Source organism: Caloenas nicobarica, chromosome 1 (assembly GCF_036013445.1).
Source record: "Caloenas nicobarica isolate bCalNic1 chromosome 1, bCalNic1.hap1, whole genome shotgun sequence".
NCBI classification, from domain to species: Eukaryota; Metazoa; Chordata; class Aves; order Columbiformes; family Columbidae; genus Caloenas; species Caloenas nicobarica.
The window spans coordinates 1,143,677-1,166,750 of record NC_088245.1 but is presented as its reverse complement, the minus strand read 5'-3'; the positions used below and the strand labels follow the sequence as shown (position 1 = coordinate 1,166,750).

General features: G+C 60.3%; 1 protein-coding gene across 1 annotated transcript in view; it reads right to left on the bottom strand.

The window, feature by feature from the left end:
* The window catches only part of SND1 (staphylococcal nuclease and tudor domain containing 1), a 123,166-nt gene that overhangs the window by 72,177 nt on the left and 27,915 nt on the right, over positions 1-23,074 (bottom strand). Inside the window, exon 11 of the mRNA XM_065626793.1 lies at positions 3,851-3,940. Coding sequence (XP_065482865.1) covers positions 3,851-3,940 — 90 coding nt within the window. The remainder of the gene's footprint in view (positions 1-3,850; positions 3,941-23,074) is intronic.

Below are 23,074 nucleotides of genomic sequence, written 5' to 3'. Positions count from 1 at the left end.
AGCGAGAGCGAAATCTCCTCCTGCCCTAATTATTCCTAATATTTAATTCATCAATCGTGATGGGGACGACCGCGCTGCGCCAGAGCGGCTGCCTGCGGCGATCCCTCGCGGGGCTGTCACGCTGTCACACTGTCACACCGTGCCAGCGCTCGGCAGGCAGACCAAGGGCAGCGGGAAGGCAGGAGGGGACAGGGGAGCCCCCATCCGGGGGACACTGGGGGGGCACAGGGCAGCCCCCAAACCTCCATCCCCTGCGGTGGGGAGGGTCCCCATGTCACCGCTCCGCGGGCACACACCGGTGTGACCAGAACCGCTCGGCACCCATCACCCGTGACACCCACGCAGGGGAGGAGAAGGGGCCACAAGGTGCTCGGTGGAGGGGGGAGCAGCAGCTCAGGGGCCACCGCAGACCCCAGGGACGCCAGAGCCAGGCCAGCACAGGGGACACCGGTGACACACGGATCTGCGGGGGACCCAGGAGATTGGCCCGGGGCTCTGCAGGAGGGGACACACTCCGGAGGGTGGTAGGGGACACCGGAGCGGGCAAGGCTCCCCAAAACAGGCAAGGGGCCTCAGAGCAGGCAGGGCTCCCTGGAGCAGGCAGGGTTCCCTGAAATGGGCAGGGCTCCCCCAGTCAGGCAGGCATGGGTCCCCAAAACAGACAGGGCTGCCTGGAATGGGCAGGCAGGGCTCCCCAGAACAGGCAGGGCTCCCCAAAACAGGCAGGGCTCCCCAGAATGGGCAGGGCTCCCCAGAACAGGCAGGGCTCCCCAAAACAAGCAGGGTTCCCCAAAACAGGCAGGGCTCTGCAAAACAAGCAGGGCTCCCCAGAACAGGCAGGGCTCCCCAAAACAGGCAGGGCTCCCCAGAACGGGCAGGGCTCTGCAAAACAAGCAGGGCTCCCCAGAACAGGCAGGGCTCCCCAAAACAGGCAGGGCTCCCCAGAACGGGCAGGGCTCTGCAAAACAAGCAGGGCTCCCCAGAACAGGCAGGGCTCCCCAAAACAGGCAGGGCTCCCCAGAACGGGCAGGGCTCTGCAAAACAAGCAGGGCTCCCCAGAACAGGCAGGGCTCCCCAAAACAGGCAGGGCTCCCCGGAACAGGCAGGGCTCCCCAAAACAGGCAGGGCTCCCCGGAACAGGCAGGGCTCCCCAAAACAAGCAGGGCTCCCTGGAACAGGCAGGTCTCCCCAAAACAGGCAGGGCTCCCCAGAACAGGCAGGGCTCCCCAAAACAGGCAGGGCTCCCCAGAACAGGCAGGGCTCCCCGGGCCACCCCTGCAAAGCCCTGGTGCCAACGCCGCGGGCAGCCCCGAGCGCGGGTGCCACCCCCCCGTCCCATGTCCCCGCCAGCTCTCAGCAGCCACTCGCTCCCTGCTGGGGTGGGCTGGAAAAGTACCTTAAAAAACAAAAAGGGGTGGGAAAAGCGGGATTTTGCCTCCAAACGCTGGCTGCTGCCCGGCAGCACCGAGCAAGGGCGAGCCGCCCCGCGCCGCGCTGTCGCTTCGCATCAGGACGCGCCGCCAGCCGCCGGGAACTGTTTTGATCACAAACGGGAAAGGGTTTTATTTTTTTCATCACTTATCCTCCATCAAATTAATCTGAAGTGAAAAACGTGGAGCTGACAAAGGAAATATTTAGCAAGCAAAGAAGGCGGCACAGGACGCTGGAGCCCGGCGAGCGGCTGCGACGTTCTGGGGGCTGAAAACACGGGGGGTGGCAGCCAAATGGCTTTTTGCTTCTGTTTCTGGGGGTCACCGGCTCCCGAGCAGCCGCTTTGGGCAGGGGACAGTGGCAGCTGTCCCTGCTGTCACCGACAGTGGTGGAACGGCAGCCAAGCAGCAAGGATGTGCTGCTGCCTGTCCCTGCCTGTCCCTGCCCGTCCCTGCCTGTCCCTGCCTGTCCCTCGTGCTGCTGCCCACCCTGCTGGGGGTCCTGGGATGAAGGCAGGACCCTCATCCTCCTCCCCAGCACAGCAGCCCATGTCACCCAGATGCAGTCGTGGGGACATGAGGGACGCAGAGAGCAGCTACCGGCCTTGGGGACAGCTTGGGGACAGCTTCTCGGGGCTGGGCACGGGGGACACAGGACCGGCACAAACGGCACCACGAGAACCAAGGGCTCTGGCAAGGCGGCCCTGTCCCCAGCTGTGGTGACATGGGGGACACAGAGTAGCCACCGTCCTCGGGGATAGCTTGGGGACAGGTGCCCCAGCACTATGGGGACAGGGACACAGGACCAGTACGGACAGCACCACGAGCACCACGGGCTCTGGCAGGGCTGGCCCCATCCAGATGCAGTGACACAGGGGACAAAAAGAGCAGCCACTGGCCTTGGGGACAGCTTGGGGACAGCTCTGCCAGCACCCTGGGGCTGGGCACAGGTGACACAGAACCGGCACAGGCAGCACCACGGGCTCTGGCAGCGCTGGCACCATCCCCAGCCATAGCGACACAGGGGACAAAAAGAGCAGCCACCAGGCTTGGGGACAGCTTGGGGACAGCTCTGCCAGCACCACAGGGCTGGGCACAGGGGACACGGGACCGGCACAGGCAGCACCACAGGCTCTGGCAGCGCTGGCCCCGTCCCCAGCCGCGTTGGGGACACAGTGACCGGAGCCTTCGGCCACATGCGCCCTCAGCTCCTGGCTGCAAATGTGCAACAGCGAATGCAAACAGATTTGGGGAGAAAAACGGTGGTTTTGAGCAACAGCAAGCGAGAGCGCAAACCCCGCTCCAGGTTTCTGTGTCAGAGACCAGAGCTTTTCCCACATCCCAGCAACGCCCTCATAGCTGCGTTGGGCTACACCAAGTGACAAACTTCCCATTCGAAAAGTCTCACGAGCTGCTATTTTTTTCCCATTTTTTCTCTTCGTTTTTTTGGTAATATATAAACAGGGCTGTGAAACGGCAAGAGGCAATTAGGCATGGAAATAGTCCTCACCAAGCGGCAGCGAGCAGCCGCGCCACGAAAGAAATTGATTTTATTTGACCGTTTTATGAGCATTTGAAAATTGCATCCTGAGCATGTGCTTGAGCGGTTAAGTGCACATTATATTCTTCATTCCCCTGAATTGCTCTAAACCAGCCCAGAAAAATATGCCGGGGAAACAAAGGGAAATGGAAAACGACGCGGGTACACGGTGCCGCTGGGAAACGGGTGCAGATTTGGGTGCTCCAGCTTTGGGTGCACCCCCAATTCCCCACAGAGAACCCCCACATCACCCATAAAGAAACAGGAGCAGCTTTGGGTGCTCCAACTTTGGGTGCACCCCCAATTCTCCATGGAGAGCCCCCGGGCCACCCATAAAGAAATGGGCGCAGCTTTGGGTGCTCTGGCTTTGGGCGCACCCACAATTCCTCATGGAGAGCCCCCAGGTCACCCATTTTTTAAGAAATGGGTGCAGCTTTGGGTGCTCCAGCTTTGGGTGCAACCCCAGTTCCCAAAGAAGAGCCCTCAGGTCACCCATAAGGAAATGGGTGCAGATTTGGGTGCTCCAGCTTTGGGTGCACCTACAATTCCTCATGGAGAGCCCCCAGGTCACCCATTTTTTAAGAAATGGGTGCAGCTTTGGGTGCTCCAGCTTTGGGTGCACCCCCAGTTCCCAAAGAAGAGCCCTCAGGTCACCCATAAGGAAATGGGTGCAGATTTGGGTGCTCCAGCTTTGGGTGCACCTACAATTCCCCATGGAGAGCCCCTGGGTCACCCATAAACAAATGGGTGCAGCTTTGGGTGCTCTGGCTTTGGGTGCACCCCCAGCTCCCTACAGAGAGCCCCCAGGTCACCCATAAGGACACACATGGCACCACCAGCACAGGCGAAGACCTCGGCACCGTCCCCATCCCCTCCGTACCTTCTTCCCGATGAGCTTCTTGCGCAGGAACTCCCGGGCCTCAAACATGTAGGGGATGTCGTAGAGGGGCCTCAGCTTCCGGTTCTTGTCCTGGGGGAGACAGAGAAGGGGGGACAGGTCAGGGGACACCCCAAAACCACCCCGCAATGAGCACCCCCACGGGGAGGCTCCCAGAGCAGATACACCAAAGCTGGCGCACCCAGCACCCCCTGCCCGCTCCCATGGGTGCTCCCGGCTCCTGCACCCCAGGGGGGGCTCCCCGGGCATTGTGCAGCCCCCGCTCCCCAAACCCCCCCAAATGGCACAAGCGCCCTCCCGTGAGGCCGCAGTGCAGACCAAGCGTGTTCTCTGCATTCCAGTGGCTGATCTCTAAAGGGGAGGGATGGGGGGAATTTGGGGTGCAGGGGTGGCTGGGGTCCCCCCAACAAGCCAAAACCCCTGGCGCCACTCGCCCCGTGTCAGGCAGCTCAGCGCTGCTGGGGGATCTGCGCTCGTGGTGGGAGGCACCAAAGGTGTCACCCTCTGAAATACTGTAATTAAGGGAGCTGAGCGAGCTGGGTACACGGCCTCTTGCTCATTAGGCAAGCTCATCAGCAGCTGGTGATTAACAGCACAATGGGATGAGACCCCCAGGAACGGGCACCAGAGGGGACCCGGCCGCTTGCTGCTGGCCCTGCCAGCATGTGAGAGGAGGAAAGGAGGAGGCAAAGTCAACCCAACCCAACCCAAATCAGTTGAACCCAATTCAACCCAACCCAATTCAACTCAACCCAAATCAACTCAATTGAACCCAATTCAACCTAATCCAACCCAATTCAACCTAACCCAACTCAATCCAACCCAACCCAACCCAACCCAGCCCAACCCCAATCCAACCCAACTCAACCCAACCCAACCCAATCCAATCCAGCCCAACCAAACTCAACTCAACCCAAATCAACTCAGTTGAACCCAATTCAACCTAACCCAACCCAATCCAACCCAACCAAACCCAGCCGAACCCAACCCAACTCAACCCAACCCAATCCAGCCCAAGCCAACCCAAATCAACCCAAATCAAATCAACCCAACCCAACTCAACCAAACCCAAATCAAATCAACCCAACCCAACTCAACCAAACCCAAATCAACTCAATCAAACCCAACTTGACCTAACCCAACCCAATGCAACTCAACCCAAACCAAATCAACTCAATCAAACACAACTCAACCTAACCCAACCCAACTCAACCCAGTCCAACCCAACCCAATTCAACCCAGCCCGCCCCAACCCAACGCTGGGATCTCCCCAGCCCATGCTGGTGGAGGATGGCCCTCAGCTCATTGCTCTGCTTGCCGGCGTGGTGCCGTGAGGAATGGTGCCAGGGAGGGGAGAAATAACTGAAAAGAGGGAGATAAGGCGAAAGCAGCAGGAAATGAAGGAGAGGAATCAGATGGGAGAGGGAGTGAGCGGACAAAGACACGCTGGCACTCGCGTTCTGCATTCTCCCGCAATGAATGAGGCTTTGATAGAGTTTATTATGTCCTTGAGGCCGTTCCCAGGCTGCTGCTTGGAGCCGTTCCCTCCTCCGCCCTCACCACCGCTCACCCAGTGCCGCAGCCCCTGCCAGCGCCGGCGCGGGTGATGGGAAGGGGCCGGATCCCACGAGGGCATCCCAACCCATGGCAGCGAGCCGGTGCCACGCCCAGTGCCAAACTCGTCCCCGGAGGAGGCTCCTGCCCCGTGTGAAGGCTGAAAACCCCTTTGCAGATGGGGGGCGGTTCAGGCCCCATGGGTTTTCCACCACCCGCCTTCAAACCACAGCCACGGTGGGACACGATGGGACGTGGCAACGTGTCTCTCCCAACCCCGACAAGGTCGCAGCCGAGCTCCGGGATAAATCATGCTGCTGGGCTCCTGTCTGCTGCTCCACGCAGGCAAAGCCCTGCGCAAACACTAATTAATCCTCACTAACGAACTCCACATTTATTGCTTCTTTCAGTGTCTGGCACAGGCTGTTGAGTCCCTGATCCCGTGGGACGGGGGACGGCGGGAGCAGGCGGCAAAGCCCTGGGTGTCCCTGGTGTCACCGGGCCTGTGGCACCGCACCGGGGGGCTCGGGTGCCGGTGATGATCACATTGGTGGAGAAGTGACCAGAGAGCAGCTTGGTGGCCTTGGCATGAGGAGGGTGCAGCGCCAGCTTGGTGCAACCGTGGGTGCCAGCATCACACAAAAGCAAATAATTGCCTTACAAAATAAAAAGCAACCTGGGAGCATCTCCCAGGTCTGCAGCCACGTGAGATCACCCCAAAAAGGGGACCGCTGGCACAGGCACCCCCGTGATCATGCCGTCCCCACCGGTGCCAGGGACCCACCGAGGCCGCGTCGTTGTGAAGCTGACAGAGAAATGCAAATTCTGCAGTTCCCAGCGCAAGTAAAAGGCAATGGGCTGTGCCAGGAGCCGGATAATAGAAACGTTGAAGTGTCCAATTCATATCGCCCGTAACCGCCGCCCTGTCAGCCGCCGTTAAACACCGCTTTGCTGGCCCGTAAAAACGAGATTTCATATTGGAGGGGAAGCGGCCCGGCAGATCGTTCTGGGAAACTGTTCAAGAGCTTGGCCACACGCTGGAGGTTTTGCAAATAAACATTAAAAATCAATATAACAGCAAGGATGTTAACTAAATTCTACGACCGTCAAACATCCAGCAATTAGAGACACATAGAAAGATATTGCCTATTTTTTTTTTTTTAAACTGCTTTTCCAGCCAAGGAAGAGCTCGAATGGCAGCAGAATCCCTCTGAGTCGCATTCCCAGACGGGGATGCAACGGCCACGGCCGCGTCCAGCCGTGGGGAGGGACGGCACAGCTCTGCCGGGAGCCGCCGACGCCGAAACGCTGGCCCCGGCTTTCCCCGGCTGCTGGGGAGAGTTGTCAGCCATTCCAAAAATAATTTAAAAAAACCAACAACCAAACAACAAACCTATTAGCCTCATTTAATTAAAGGTGTGCGGCGAGGAGGCTGGTTTATTAATGAGAAAGTCAATGTGCGGAGCTTCGGAGAGCTGCTGGAGGAGGGGGGGGATGCGGAAACACGATTTTAATCCCCAAATCGATGGGAACGTGCTGCTTCCCCGCAGACACGTGCCCAGGGAAAGAAACTGGATTTTTGGCTAAAATGAAAACCGGAGCATCTCAGAAGTGGGTGCTGTCCCCGGGGCACTCCCAGCATCCCCCCTCCTTAAATAACCCCCGTGTGGCTTTAAACACTCAACAGGCCGAGTGAATTACGGCTCTCCTGTCAAATTAACATGGTTACGCCGTCCTGCAGCCAATTAAAGTCTATTTTGGGGAAAGCAGCAGCCGCCAAGGATCGTGTCCTGCCATGGGGGGTCACGCACCCACTGCCGGGGGGTCCCGTTCTCCATGGGCAGGAGATGGTGACGGATGCCGGTGCATTCAGAGAGGGATTTTGGGGTTTCTTCCACGAATCCCGACACAGGACGCCCTGGGGGGACCCCAGAAGCACCACGGGGGCCAAGACCTGAGAGCTCCCCCCTTCCCCACCAGTGCAATCAGGGAAAGCTGATTATTCAGAAAGCAATTAGCACGGCAAAGCAACGCCAAGCGATGTGTGAGAATAAGCTGAGGTGGAGAAAACCAGCTGCCACCGAGAGCGGTGCCGGCGGCATGCCCGGTGTCCCCAGGGCTGCTCAGGGACACAGCAGAGACCCTGGGGGGAACCTGACCCATCTGGGGACACAGCACCCCCAGAGGGACCCCAGGGGGGAACCTGCCCCGTTTGGGGACACAGCAGCCCCAGAGGGACCCCAGGGGGGAACCTGACCCATCTGGGGACACAGCAGCCCCAGAGGGACCCCAGGGGGGTAAACCTGTCCTGTCCAGGGTCTGCTCGGTTTGTGCCAGGGCAGAGCCGGGTGCTGGGGGAAGGATGCGACCCAGAGCAAGCGGGGATCCCTCCTGCGGGCAGCGGGATCCTCGGGGTGGCACAAAGGAGGGATGGGGGGACGGTTCATCTGCGGTGTCACGCCTGCAGTCCCAGCCCTCCCACCTCGGTGCCTCCTGGGCTGAACCCAGCACGCTGCGCCGAGCGGGAAATCCCTCACGGAGCGCGGCGAGGAGGTGACAGCAGGCACGGCAGCGTGCTCCGTGCCGGGGTGACAGCACCGCCGGAGCGGGAACGTGCCGCTGCCGAGCGTTTGGGGACCGGCTGCTCCAGATCGAAGGCTGCGGAGCGCATCGGCGCGCGGCTCTGCGGAGAGGCTGCTGACGGCACGCGCGTGGGCAACGCTCTTACAAACAGCACCAAGGGTCCGTCCCAGGAGCCGGGCAGCGTTTTGACAAGGATGACAACGGGAGCAGCGGCAGGAGCACCCCAGTGGGCTGCAGACACGTGCTGCGGCGAGGAAACGAGGATGAGGAGTTCCCAGTGCAGCGGAGGAAGAAGCGGCATCACCGCTCAGGCAGATCATAGAATCACAAAATGCCAGGGGTCGGAAGGGACCTCGAAAGCTCATCCAGTCCAACCCCCCCGCCGGAGCAGGAACACCCAGATGAGGTTACACAGAAGGTGTCCAGGCGGGTTGGAATGTCTGCAGAGAAGGAGACTCCACAACCTCCCTGGGCAGCCTGGGCCAGGCTCTGGCACCCTCACCGGGAAGAAGTTTCTTCTCATATTTAAGCGGAACCTCCTGTGTTCCAGTTTGTACCCATTGCCCCTTGTCCTATCACTGGTTGTCACTGAGAAGAGCCTGGCTCCATCCTCCTGACACTCCCCCTTTCCATATTGATCCCCATGAATGAGGTCGCCCCTCAGTCCACTCTTCTCCAGCTCAGAGCCCCAGCTCCTCAGCCTTTCCTCACCCGGGAGATGCTCCACTCCCTGCAGCATCTTCGTGGCTGCGCTGGACTCTCTCCAGCAGTTCCCTGTCCTGCTGGAACTGAGGGGCCCAGAACTGGACACAATATTCCAGATGCAGCCTCGCAACGGCAGAGCAGAGGGGGAGGAGAACCTCTCTCCACCTAATCAGAGCAGATGTGAAGTGTGAAGTGTGTACTCAGCTTCCCCAGCTCTCTGCCCGCTCTGCTCTCCTGCAGAAGTGCTCTCTACTCCCAAATTGCCGGGAAGCCCTTCCCTCGGCGCAGGCACTCAATGCCGAGGCACCGTGCGCTCCTGAGCCACTCCAGGGATAAACTCCGGGGGATACGGCAGAGCTGGAGAGGGTTTGGAAATGGCAATAAGGGAGAGTGTGGCCAGGGACCCGCGGGAGCGACCGAGGGCGGGCAGGGATGCAGGCAGGGATGAGGGCAGGAATGCGGGCAGGGATGAGGGCAGGGATGCAGGCAGGGATGCGGGCAGGGACACGGGCAGGGATATAAGCAGTGATACAGGCAGGGATGCGGGCAGGGATGCAGGCAGGGATGCGGGCAGGGATGCGGGGAGGGATGCGGGCAGGGATATGAGCAGTGATACGGGCAGGGATGTAGGCAGGGATATGAGCAGTGATACGGGCAGGGATGCGGGCAGGGATACGGGCAGGGATGTGGGCAGGGATGCGGGCAGGGATGAGGGCAGCCCTGCCTGGCCCTGTCCTGCCTGTCCTGGCCACCAGTGTGAGCCTGGCCTGTCCCAGGGGTTGCACTGGTTGCCAGCCTCACCTGGCAGCATCCTCAGCCCCAGCAATGACCACAGTGTCACCGTGCTTGGTGGAAAGGACCAGACCGGCACAGGGAGCCAGGTCTTGGGCAGGGGCCGTGCAGGAGCTGAAACATTTGTGGCAGTGGCTGAGGGAGGTGACTCTGCCCCTCTGCCCCGCTCTGTGAGACCCCCCTGCAGTGCTGGGCCAGCTCTGGGTCCCCAGCACAGGACACACATGGAGCTGCTGGAGAGGGGCCAGAGGAGCCCCAGAAATGATCCGAGGCTGGAACAGCTCTGCTGGGAGGACAGGCTGGGAGAGCTGGGTGTTCAGCTGAAGAAGAGAAGCTCCAGGGAGACCTTAGTGTGGCCTTTCTGGACTTAAAAGGGGCCCATAAGAAAGATGGGGCCAGACTTTTGAGCAGGGCCTGTTGCGATAGGACAAGGGGTGATGGTTTTAAATTAAAGGAGGGAGATTCAGGCCAGACATGAGGAAGAAATTGTTGCTCCTGCGGGTGGTGAGAGCCTGGCCCAGGTTGGCCAGAGAGGTGGTGGCTGAACCATCCCTGGAGACATCCCAGGCCAGGCTGGACGGGGCTCTGAGCAACCTGAGCTGGTGCAGATGTCCCTGCCCATGGCAGGGGGGCACTGGGGGAGCTGGAAGGGCCCTTCAACACAAACCATCCTGTGATTCTCTGACTAACGACTCTGAGGGTGCAGGCAGAGCCGGCAGCCCCCGGCAGCCCCTGCCCGGCTGGGAGAGCGGCTCTTTGCCAGCTCCTCTCTGCCAGGGCACCGGGAGCATCAGGGCATCTCCTTCAGCAAACGACACCGGCTGAGTTCCAGCCATAAGAGGATTAACAGTGCCGTCAGCTCCGAAAGCTCTGATACTCACACAAAAGGACGTCTCTGAACTCATGGGGTCTGGAAGAAGCTTCTCCTGGACGCCCATTATCCCGTGGCTGAGGACGGCTCCCACCTTCTTCCCAATCGCCTGCCCATGGCAGGAGAGCTGCAGCTTCAAAAACTGAGGCTGGTCACTCCCAACAACACTGTCCCCTCGGAGGCGAGGACTTTGCTCGGTGGCGGTGACTCCGGCCAGGCTCGGTGCTGACCTTCCTCCCTTCCCAACGCTGCAGCAGCTGCTCCGAGTCCTCCCGCTCTGCAAAAACTCTTCTGCTTCTCCTGCAGCGGCTCCCCCGGCAGCCGAGGGGCTCAGCACCCCTGAACCAGCGTGGGCAGGCAGGGGACAGCCAGGATTGTGGTGGCCCCAGCACCACCAGCCCAGCCGCCGGCATGGGGCACCAAAGGCTCTTCTCCAACATCAACCTCAACACAGAGCCGGGTCCGCAGCTGGACACGGGGACAGGGTGAACCATGTATAGCACAGAGCAGGTTTTCCACATCAGATCACAGAATCATTTTGGTTGGAAAAGCCCCTCAAGCTCACGGAGTCCAACCATAACCCAGCCCTGGCACTGCCCCATGTCCCTGAGAACCTCATCTCCGTGTCCCAGGTGCACGCAGCACAAACGCGGCGCCGTAACCGGCCACCTTGGGGCTCCTCTCGCCCAATGGAGCAGCAGATGAAGCGGGACATGGCATTTTCCGCAGGAATTTCCATCGCTGCCGTTAGTGCCTTTCACCCAGCACGTGCTGCCCCGGGTCTGCAGCAGGTCCCTGCTGGTCCCAGCTTCGTTCCTCCACCCTCCCGCACCCCCAAGGGATGCAAACGGGGTACGTGCGATAGAAGGGCACATCCTGCCGGGCGCTCCGGCAGCATCCCCGGGGCAAACAGCCTGTGCAAAACTGGTGACTCCCGCCTGCACCGGGAAACCGGCCCCGCTCCCTCTGTGAGCTCAAAACCAGCTCAGGCGCTGCCAAGCCCAAAGCTGCCGTCCTTTGCGAGCGCACAGCCCGTATCTGCGGTCACTGACATGCTCAGTGCCTCAGACTCCTCAAAAATGGGTACAATAGCATGTTTTGCTCATAGCCTGTATTTCTCCAAAGATTCCTGCACCAGGGCTTTGCTCCTCAACTACAAGAGAGCGGTTTTATGAAGAGGAATAAAACCTGCCGTGCCAGGGCGGCCACGCCGGCTGCAGCCGCTCCAGGCAGAGGATGCTCCGCAAAGCGCAGCTGCTGCGATCGCATCAGCAGCAGGCTTAAATTAATAAAGTTGTTTGCCTTGTTAACCCGTGTTACACGTTGAACAAGGACCCTCTCGGGAGCTGCGCTCCTGCGGCGCCAGGATGAGCCGGATCCTGCCCAGGACAAGCCGGCTCTGCCGCCAGAGCTGCCCTGTCACGGCATCCCTGCTGTGAGCAAACGGGGCTCCTGCCTCTTCAGAGAGTCACAGAATCATGTTGGTTGGGAAAGCCCCTCCAGATCACAGAGTCCACCCGTTCCTCACCCCTGGCACTGCCCCGTGTCCTGAGAACCTCATGTCCGTCTGTCCAACCCCTCCAGGGATGGTGACTCCAGCACTGCCCTGGGCAGCCTGTTCCAATGCCCCACAGCCCTTTGGGGAAGAAATTGTTCCCCAGATCCAACCTCAGCCTCCCCTGGCGCAACTTGAGGCCGTTTCCTCTGCTCCTGGCGCTTGTTCCTGGGGAGCAGAGCCCGACCCCCCCTGGCTCCAAGCTCCTTTCAGGCAGGTCAGAGATCAGAAGGTCTCCCCTCAGCTCCTGTTCTCCAGCTGAACCCCCAGCTCCCTCAGCCGCTCCCATCACACTTGTGCTCCAGCCCCTTCCCCAGCTTCGTGACGCTCCTCATCCTCGGGGAGGGAGCTCCACGTCTGCAGCATCGCGCAGCTGCAGCCCCCAAAGTGGGGGCACACACCCCCCGCACCCCAGAGCGCTTTGGTCTCGGTCCATCCCGGGGCTGGTGCTCTCGTGGGGGGTGCTCGCTCCCTGCTCACTCCAAAGCAGCACTGAGGACGGGGACACGACAGCAGAAAGCTCCCGGCACCAGAAAACTCCCAGCACGTGGCCGTGGCGAAGCCTCCACTTCTCCGGGTCTACAGGGAAATAAAAACCAGCCCCAGCAGAAAAGCCACGGGACGAAGGGAAATGGCGCGATCGATACGATCGTCATCTCTCCTGGCACGAGAATAAAAGGCGAAGCTGCAGACGCTGTTTTGGCACAAAGTATCAGGAGATGAGCACCGGTTCGGGAGTAAAACAGACATTTTGGGGAAGGTGTTGCTGTGCGGATTGGAGGGCACCGATGATGCCCCGGACACTCCTCGTGATCTCCCAAATCTGAGCCTGGGAGGACATCACCAGCGGGTGAAACACGGCGGTGCCGGCATCCCTCCTCCCAACACCGCCCCCCGAGCCCCACAGAGCCCCCTTTTCCCTGAATCCCCCCCAAACCGCCACCCCACCGCCCTCGGAGGCAGCGCTGAGTGGGGACGCTGAAATCCGCTCACGAAAGTCATTTCTGAGGCGATTACCGTGCTGGCTGGGCCGGCGCTGAATGAAGATAATTTGTAATTATGTGCGAGGCTTTTAGAATACAGCGCGCTTACGTTTTTAGCCATTTGTTTTATTAAATTAAACGCTTGGGCTAATTACAGGCATCCTCTGGATGTCCCCGTGTCGGACCCGCGGGATCCTGTCACCAGCCCATAGCGCGTTCCCCGCGCCAACCGTTCCGGGCTCCGATCAGCAGCTATAAATCACCTCATTAAAAACAGGATTACTCCTCTGCAAGGAAAGCCTCTGCTTAAAACCCATCAAGATTCCTGCGAAAAGTAATTTCTGAGCAATCGAAGTTTTTGTTTCGCTGGCATTAAGAGGAGAATAGTCCTGGCTGAGGAGTTCTGGGGAATAACTCCCTAATTCGGGCTTTGGCGCTGGAGCGAGAGCATCTGAAGGGGCGTTTCACGGCTCTGCTGAAATCTCTGCCCGGCTCTGAGCATCTTTAGGTAGCGGCGGGGAATGCAATGGCCTTTCCAGAGAAATAATTGGGGAAATCACCCGCGCACGACGTTACCCGTCAGCAGGGAATTCATTAACCGGCGGCGCTTTGGCACCAAGAGCCACCTCTCCACGGACCGGGAGATAATGTCGCCGCTAATGAGGAAATTGAGATGTATAAAAATACTCGGTAATTTCAGAAGATTGCGGTTTGGTGGTTTGTTGGTTTTTGCCTTTTTTTTTTCCTTGTAATTTTACACCACCACAATGTTTGAATTCTCTTTTAAATGAACCTGCCTTCCCCCGTTGTCGAGCCAAGGGAGCACCAGAATAGCAGCTCGGTGCGAGATGCTCTGGACGTCTCGCAGCCAAGACACCTGGAAAAGCTGATTTACCCCGTTACCAGGTTGCACCGTGCTGTGCCGGAGCTGCCCCGGCGGCACCGGGAGCCCCCAGGGAGCCGACAGCCCCGGGCACAGGGCACGGGCGGCAGGAGCATCCCTCCATCCTTCTGGAGGAGCCCAGATTTCCCTCAAAGGGAGGGTGAAACACGAGACGAGGCATTTGCTTTCGCAGCATTCTTCCTCCCAACACCATATTTAGCACCCCCTGCCAGCTTGCGTGCCTTCCCCAGGTGGGCTTTTGTCCAAAAAAATTAGAGAAATCACGCTGTTTAATTTGGGTTTATGCCAAATACCCATCTGCTGGCTGTAACGCAGACCCTCGCTGGGCTTACGGAACATTTTAAAAGATATTTTCCCCCTCGGTTCCAACCCCTCGTCTTTGCTGCGAAGCTCAGCAGCCCCGTGGCCAGGCAGAGGCTGCCGGGGGGGTTTCCTCTGCGCCCGCCTCGTGTCCCCAACACGTTGCAGCCACCGCTAGAGGGGACAGAATCCGTGCCCTGCCGAGCTGCCGCTGCGGGGACCGTGCGCTTCATCCGCGGCACGGCAAATCCCGCAGCCCCCCGGGCATCCTGCGGCACGGGGGGGCTGAGCCGACCCTGGGGGGCTGATCCGGCCCCAGGACCCTGCTCTGCTCAGCGGGACGTGGCGGTGGAGACCCCAACCCGCTCTGTGCGGGATGGCCGCAGGTCATCGGGCTGCTCCGAGCATCATCCCGCATCCCTGGGGCTCCGTGTCCCAGCCAAGGACCAGCTTGGCTGGAATTGACCTGGGGGGCTGATCCCCCGATCCAGGGGCCCCCAAGGAACAGACCCCCAAGGGTTGGACCCCTCACCAATGCCAAGGTCAAGTCCTGCCATGACCCAGCCCCAAGCAGAGTGATGCTGGGGGTGCCAGGATGCAGGAAGGAGCAGATGCGGGAGGAGACGGCACAGGCGCGGTGGCACAGTATGACACGGCACAACACAACTCCTGCCCTGGCAAAGGGGGACCCCAGGGGTCCCTTCTGCCACCCCAATGTCCCCAAAGCACCGCAGGGAGGTGGCTGGCAGGGGCACAAAGCCCCCGTGCCCACCCCACCGATCAGGAGCTCATTACCAAGCCCTGAGCCCCGGCGGAGCAGCAGCCCGGCTCCACAAAACCTCCATCAGCACCCAATGGAGCTTTTCTATTATTTTCAATCAAAAAGTAATTTATCGCCGAAAATCTCTCAGGAAAGCGATTCAATATGCTAATTGTCCCAGCACAATCGGCACGGCCGGCTCTGCCGGAGGAGGATTCTGCCCCACGGCCCCTGCGGGAAGGGGAGGGAGAGAGGACAGAAACCCCAGCCTGGATAATGCACCCCCCAACTGCGGCTGCTGCAGCCCCCGCGCCACGACACCCCCACGTCAGGACACCCCCACGCCGGGACACCCCCAAGCCAGGACACCCCCATGCCGGGATACCCCCACACCAGGACACCCCCACGCCGGGACACCCCCACACTGTGACACCCCCACACTGCGACAACCCCACACTGGGACACTCCCACGCCAGGACACCCCCACGCCGGGACAACCCCACACTGCGACACCCCCACACTGCGACAACCCCACACTGGGACACTCCCACGCCAGGACACCCCCACACCGGGACACCCCCACACTGGGACGCCCCCCACGCTGCGTGGCCCCCAACACCCTGGAGCACGGAGCCAACCATGGGCAGGGCTGGGGATCGAGTTTGACAGATAATGGGCAAAACCCATGTGGGTTAAGAGATGGCAGTTTTGGGGAGCCCCCGAGAGAAGTCGAGCAGCTCTGTGGGTCACCCAGCATCTCCTGCGCTGCTCACGTGTCCCCAAGCTCCCCAGTGCTCCCAGTCAGACCCATGTCACCACCAGTTCGGCTGTCCCAGCAGTGGGTGCGATGCCACATTGGGGACAGGACACCCAGCAGTGGGTGCGATGCCACTTTGGGGACAGGACGCCCAGCAGTGGGTGGGATGCCACATTTGGGACACCTGGCAGTAGATGCGATGCCACTTTGGGGACAGGACACCCGGCAGTGGGTGCGATGCCACTTTGGGGACAGGACACCCAGCAGTGGGTGCGATGCCACTTTGGGGACAGGACACCCAGCAGTGGGTGCGATGCCACTTCGGGGACAGGACACCCAGCAGTGGGTGCGATACCACTTTGGGGACAGGACACCCAGTAGTGGGTGCGATGCCACATTTGGGACAGGACACCCGGCAGTGGGTGCGATGCCACTTTGGGGACAGGACACCCAGCAGTGGGTGCGATGCCACATTTGGGACACCTGGCAGTGGGTGCGATGCCACTTTTGGTACAGGACACCTGGCAGTGGGTGCGATGCCACTTTGGGGACAGGACACCCAGCAGTGGGTGCGATGCCACATTTGGGGACAGGACACCCAGCAGTGGGTACGATGCCACTTTGGGGACAGGACACCCGGCAGTGGGTGCGATGCCACATTTGGGGACAGGACACCTGGCAGTGGGTGCGATGCCACTTTTGGTACAGGACACCTGGCAGTGGGTGTGATGCCACATTTGGGACACCTGGCAGTGGGTGCAATGACACTTTGGGTACAGGACACCTGCACTGGGACAGGGCACCAACGCCATGGGGCACACCAGGCCCGTAGGGCATCAAGCGAGGGGTCGTGCAGGTTTTGGGTCTTAAGCAGCATTTTTGGCTGATCTGCTCATGAGGAGCGTGAAAATGGGGTCACCAGTGTCAGAACGGGGACAATTGGGACCCACAGCCTGGCTGTGGAACTCGGCAAAGCTTCAGCCTTGTTCCAGCCTGGTCCTAAGATGTCCCCGAGGGGACGGGGACGGGCTCTGCTCCCAGCCAAAGAACCAGCGGCTGCTGGCAGCTCCCGGACCCGGGTGGCCGCAGCCATTTCAGGAAAAACCTCCCCGTTTTCAGTGCCGTTAACCTGAATTTCTGCTGATAAACGCAAACCCCGAGGGACAAAAACGGGGCCGTCGCTCACAGACCTCACTGCCCCGGCCGCGGGGCCGCGCGCCCTTGCGGAGCACGGGGCGGGACACACGTGTGTCCTCCTTACAGAGCATCTCTGCTCTGGGGCAATTTAATTGAAATTCTGATAATCCTCCAGCCCACGACGCGCAGCCCCGCGGTGCTGGGTCAAGGGGATGGTTGAGGTGGAGGGAGCAGCTCGGGCCCCGCTCGGAGCCACCCGCGGAAGATGAAACCGCAGCCGAGCGCGGAGCCGAACCCCCGCGTGCCGGAGGGGAAGGAGAGCAGCAGCCAGCGGAAAGTAGGGCAGCACAAAGCTTTTAAGGATGGAGCTGCGGTCCCCTCTGCGGGGCCCAGGAGAGGGGACAGCTGGAGCCGTCGCTGTCAAATTGTTCCCCAGATCCAACCTCAACCTCCCCTGGCGCAACTTGAGGCCGTTTCCTCTGCTCCTGGCGCTTGTTCCTGGGGAGCAGAGCCCGACCCCCCTGGCTCCAAGCTCCTTTCAGGCAGGTCAGAGATCAGAAGGTCTCCCCTCAGCTCCTGTTCTCCAGCTGAACCCCCAGCTCCCTCAGCCGCTCCCGTCACACTTGTGCTCCAGCCCCTTCCCCAGCTCCGTTCCCTTCTCTCAACTCGCTCCAGCACCTCAAGGCCTTTCTTGGCGTGAGGGGCCCCAAACTGCCCCCAGGACTGGAGGTTTGGCCTCCCCAGTGCCCAGCACAGGCCGGTCACTGCCCTGGGCCTGCTGGCCACACCAGTGCTGGCACCAGCCAGGATGCTGGTGGCCTCTTGGCCACCTGGGCACACGCTGGCTCATGTTCAGCCGCTGGCACCAACACCCCCAGGGCCTTTTCCAGCCGCTCGTCCCTGAGCCTGCAGCGCTCACGGGGTTGTTGTGACCCAAGTGCATCCTGTTGGTCTTTCCTGCAGCAGCCACTGGTCCCTCACATGGGGCTTGTTGTCCTCCAGGACCCGCAGGCGTCCAGTGTCCCTCGCAGTCCCCACAGACAACCGGTGCCACCACAGTCCACAAACACATCCCAGAGCATCCCCTCGCCGCAGCCCACCCATGGGTGACGGAGCTGGGTGGGCTGCGGGTGCCAGCAGGGGACGCACATCACCCCGCGCTGCACGTCTGCAAATGTCTAGCGACTAAATTGAGATCTCCAGGTGCTAATGGCAGGGGGAATATTCATGATGACTGTGAGCTGGGAGAGCGTCGCACGGCGCTGGGAGAGGGAGGTGTTAACACAGCGGAGTGATGGGGGGGCTGGGGAGGCACCAGGCTCCCTGCTCCAACAGTCACGGAATCACAGAATCGCAGAACAGTTTGTGTTGCAGGGCCCTCCCCAGCTCCCCCAGTGCCCCCCTGCCATGAGCAGGGACCTCTGCACCAGCTCAGGTTGCTCAGAGCCCCGTCCAGCCTGGCCTGGGATGTCTCCAGGGATGGTTCAGCCACCACCTCTCTGGCCAACCTGGGCCAGGCTCTCACCACCCTCAGGGGCAACAATTTCTTCCTCATGTCCGGCCTGAATCTCCCTCCTTTAGTTTAAAACCATCACCCCTTGTCCCGTCACACCAGGCCCTGCTGAAGAGTCTTTCTCCCCCTCTGCAGACAGGGATGTCTGTGTCACACTCCCGGCCAGGGGGATAAAAGCTGTGCCTTGTGATGCTGTCAGCAGCTCCAAACACAGCTGAGCACAGGAGGAGCGAGGACATGAGCCTGGGTTTGCACGGGACATTCCCCATCCTGCCTCCAGCCCAACACCACAGCAGGTCCGGTGGTGATGGAACTGCTGGTACCCACGGATCTGCTGGAGAGGGGCCAGAGGAGCCCCAGCAATGACCCGAGGCTGGAACAGCTCTGCTGGGAGGACAGGCTGGGAGAGCTGGGTGCTCAGCTGGAGAACAGAAGCTCCGGGGAGACCTTAGTGCGGCCTTTCTGGACTTAAAAGGGGCCTAAAGAAAGATGGGGACACACTTTTGAGCAGGGCCTGTTGTGATAGGACAAGGGGTGATGGTTTTAAATTAAAGGAGGGAGATCTAGGTTAAATATAAGAAATTGTTGCCCCTGAGGGTGGTGAGAGCCTGTCCCAGGTTGGCCAGAGAGGTGGTGGCTGAACCATCCCTGGAGACATCCCAGGCCAGGCTGGACGGGGCTCTGAGCAACCTGAGCTGGTGCAGATGTCCCTGCTCATGGCAGGGGGGGCACTGGGGGAGCTGGGAAGGGCCTTCAACAGAAACCATCCCGTGATTCTGTGATTCCATCATCCCTCCACTGCCCCACAGAGCTGGGGGGCTTTCCCCATCAACCAGCCGCAGTGAGCCACCAAGGTGACGCCAGGTCCATGGCCATGACCTTGCACCAACACGTGCCCCAGCTGTGCCCTCCAGTGTCCCCTCGGTCACCCCAAGGGACAATCTCTCGCTCACAGGGCAGGAATCGAGGTGACACCGGGGTGCTGCCCGGTGCAGAGGCTCCCGCAGCCGGCTGGGATGGCTCCGGCTGCCTCCCACACGGAGCAGGGGGCTCCGTACACTGCCCGGAAAATAAAATCAAGCCCTCGCAGAGGCAGGTTCATCACATACCTAAAATCACAGGCTTAAGTTTCCCGAGGCACAAGGGTGCTGTTGCTAAGCAGGATGCTAATTGCACAGTTCAACAATGTGGCAGAATCGCACACCTCCTCTCTAATTTAGTGCAATTTAACCATCAATAGAGGACTCGCGGTAGCTTCCTGATGAGATCAAAAGGTCAAAGCTTCATTCTCCCATCAGCGTTTTCACGTTCGCCCGGCGGAGCGAGACACATTTGCCACAACCTTCACACGGCAGCGGACCCGACCGCCGCGAGATGCCGGGCAGGGAACGCCAGCTCTGCCCATTTCTGCTTTAATGCTTCTGGACTGCGGGCGCTGGTGATGATAAAGCCTCTCCGAGCAGAGCAGCATCCAGAGAGCAAGACGCGAAGCCCGGCTGGAGCATCGTCCTCGTAAATGCGAGCTGGCAGGTGCCTGGATCTTCCTCAAAGCATCAAACCACCAGGCGCTTCTGCTGGGTCAGAAGAATTACAACACTTAAATGGAAGTTCTTGGGGAAGTGTTTTAGCACAGCTCAGTCTTTGGGGCTTATTACTTACGCAGCATCAATAAGACCGAGCACTTAAGTGCCGCCGCTGTTCGCAGAGCATATGGTCTGGAGATGCATCTTCCTCCTGGCTGCATCTTCCTCACGGCGACACAGGCCCTGGAGCCGCGCGGTGTGAATCGGTTATTGCCCGCGGTCACGGAGCTGTTGTCTCGTGGAGAAGCTGCTCTGTAATTGCTGGCAAGCTCCTGCTCATCTCCCAAAACCGGCGTCAGCCACAGCTCCGGGGCTGCCTGGTACCCGCAGCCCATCGCCGGCCCGGCCTCGGCTCCTCCGCGCCGCTGCCTGCTTTACTGCTTTGGGGTTTTTTTCTTTTCTTTTTTGCTGCCAAGCGTTTGCTCTCTAAGCCGTGAGCAATTCTCCGGGATGCCAGAGGCTGTAATCCACCCAGGAACCCAGCTGGGCCAGCTCACCGATTAATCCAGCCCGGATCAGGGCTTGTACCTGGCCCCGACAGCTCCCCCGGGCGCCAGGCTCCGGCTGTGCTGGCGCGTGTTCCTGCGTTTGCTTTCGGCGGGGGGGAGGAAAACCCACCTGTGATAAAACAAGTGGTGTTTTACCAGAACTCTGGATCAGCCCAAAGCCCCTCAACAGTCCCCAGCTCGAAATTTAGCACCGTGTGCTGCCGGGAGCGGCATCTCAGCGATCCGCAGCGCTGGATCAAACGCCAAACAACCGCTTTCCCACCGCGGAAAGATGCAGGGGGAAAGGAGAGAGGCACGGTGGAGGGATGTGCAAGCGAATCATTTTTCCACTCGAAAAAGCACGCTGCCCGGAGGGCAGAAAACAGGTTGCGAGAACATGCTGACTTCATATGTCTTCTCCCCGGCAGCTATCGCAGCCCCTATTAAATATTGATCAGGGAACTCCAGTGCCCCCGCGTTCTGCTCCCCTCTCCTCGGATGCACCGCTCCTCTGCCAATATTTAGAATACATTAAGGCCACATGCCCCGGCACTCAGCGCTTTACGCCGCGCGGCTCCGCAATCCACGCCGGCAATCGCTTCCGTTACACAATACACGGATCGAGCAACGATGATCCTCGTAGCGGTAATTTAGCGGAGATGAAACGCTGATGAGTTCATGGGTTTGTTTCTCATTAATCTTTGATGCTCGTTGAGTGCAGCGCGCTTTTCGCAGTACAAACCCTGCTCAACAGATGGGGAAAGAAGAGTCTCTCTCTGCGTGGATCCGTCCTGCCATGTGGGGGTCATCGCGGCTGCGGGGACTTGAATTCAACTCCGGCGCAGAGATCCCGGCCCAGCCGGGTACAACCCACAGGGTTTGGGCTGCTGCAGACAGGGACCATCCTCGTGGTGCCAACGGGGGATGATGACAACGAGCTGGATGTCCCGGGGGAGCTTGGCTGAGCTGGGGGATCCCCCAGGTTCCTACAGGGCTGTTCCTTGAGCTGTTCCTAGAAGGGTGAAGGCACCAAGAACAGCCCAAAGCGATGAGAGAAGCCAGTAGACAGGTGTGAAACAAGGAAATGAGGAATCCTCCTTGGGAAGGGATGGAAACCCCTGGAGAACCATGGAATCATAGAGTCATGTTGGTTGGGAAAGCCCCTCCAGATCATGGAGTCCAACCATAACCCAGCCCTGGCACTGCCCCATGTCCTGAGAACCTCATGTCCGTCTGTCCAACCCCTCCAGGGATGGTGACTCCAGCACTGCCCTGGGCAGCCTGTTCCAATGCCCCACAGCCCTTGGGGGAAGAAATTGGTCCCCAGATCCAACCTCGACCTCCCCTGGCGCAACTTGAGGCCGTTTCCTCTGGTCCTGGCGCTTGTTCCTGGGGAGCAGAGCCCGACCCCCCTGGCTCCAAGCTCCTTTCAGGCAGGTCAGAGATCAGAAGGTCTCCCCTCAGCTCCTGTTCTCCAGCTGAACCCCCAGCTCCCTCAGCCGCTCCCATCACCCTTGTGCTCCAGCCCCTTCCCCAGCTCCGTTCCCTTCTCTCAACTCGCTCCAGCACCTCAAGGCCTTTCTTGGCGTGAGGGGCCCCAAACTGCCCCCAGGATTGGAGGTTTGGCCTCCCCATTCCCAGCACAGGCCGGTCACTGCCCTGGGCCTGCTGGCCACACCAGTGCTGGTACCAGCCAGGATGCTGGTGGCCTCTTGGCCGCCTGGGCACACGCTGGCTCATGTTCAGCCGCTGGCACCAACACCCCCAGGGCCTTTTCCAGCCGCTCTTCCCCAGCCTGCGGCGTTCATGGGGTTGTTGTGACCCAAGTGCAGGACCCGGCACTCGGCCTTGCTGACCCTCAGACAATTGGCCTCAGCCCATCGATCCAGCTGTGCCAGAGGCACAGAGGAGCAAGGCACAAAATCACCCTGCAGGAAAAGCACCAGAGCAGCCCAGGGGGACCCCGAGCCGTGTCCGAGGGTTTTGGCAGCGCAGGGGGGTTGCAGAGCCCCCAGACCACTGGCTCGCTGCTGCGCGTGGCGGAGGATGCATCAGCACCGTAACCACCGCGATTTGTGCCGTCACCCAAACAGCTCCAAGGCGTTTTGCAAAGCAAACCGAGCGCTCTGCTCGACGGCCAACGTGTCACCTCCCAACAGCCTCCGCCGAACTCCCACCCGCCCCGGCAGCGCGGGGGGGGCCGCGGCCACGCGCGCTGTGCCACGCCGCAGCATCGCCTCTCCTGGCACCAACCGCGGCGTCGCCCGAGCTCCCCGGAGCCGAGGATGCCAGAAGAGCCTCTGCAGCGATGGGAGGAACCGATGGGCGCTCACAGCTCCCGTTCAAACTTTTGCCAAGCCGAGCGCAGCCGCCCCTCTCTCTCCAAAATGCGGCTGGCACCAGGCAGACACCTGCAAACCATCTGTCGAGCAGCTCTTGCTGAGCCGGCACCGGCTGCCAGCGGCTCCCACCGAGCGGGGCCGAGCGGGACAAGGCACCACGAGCACCCCGGGCTCTGCCAGCGAGACCCACGCGCCATCGGGTACCCCGCAGTGTCACAGCGCTGGAGGAAAAAAAACCTCATTTCCAGGGATAAAGCAGCTGCGGTGGCCAAAAGCGGGTGTGAGAGGGTTCTGCCTCAACAGCTCGTTTCCCCAGTCTCAAACAGGGTTATAAATGCAGCCCAAACAGCACCAAAACCAGCAGCTCAGGGCGTGGGGG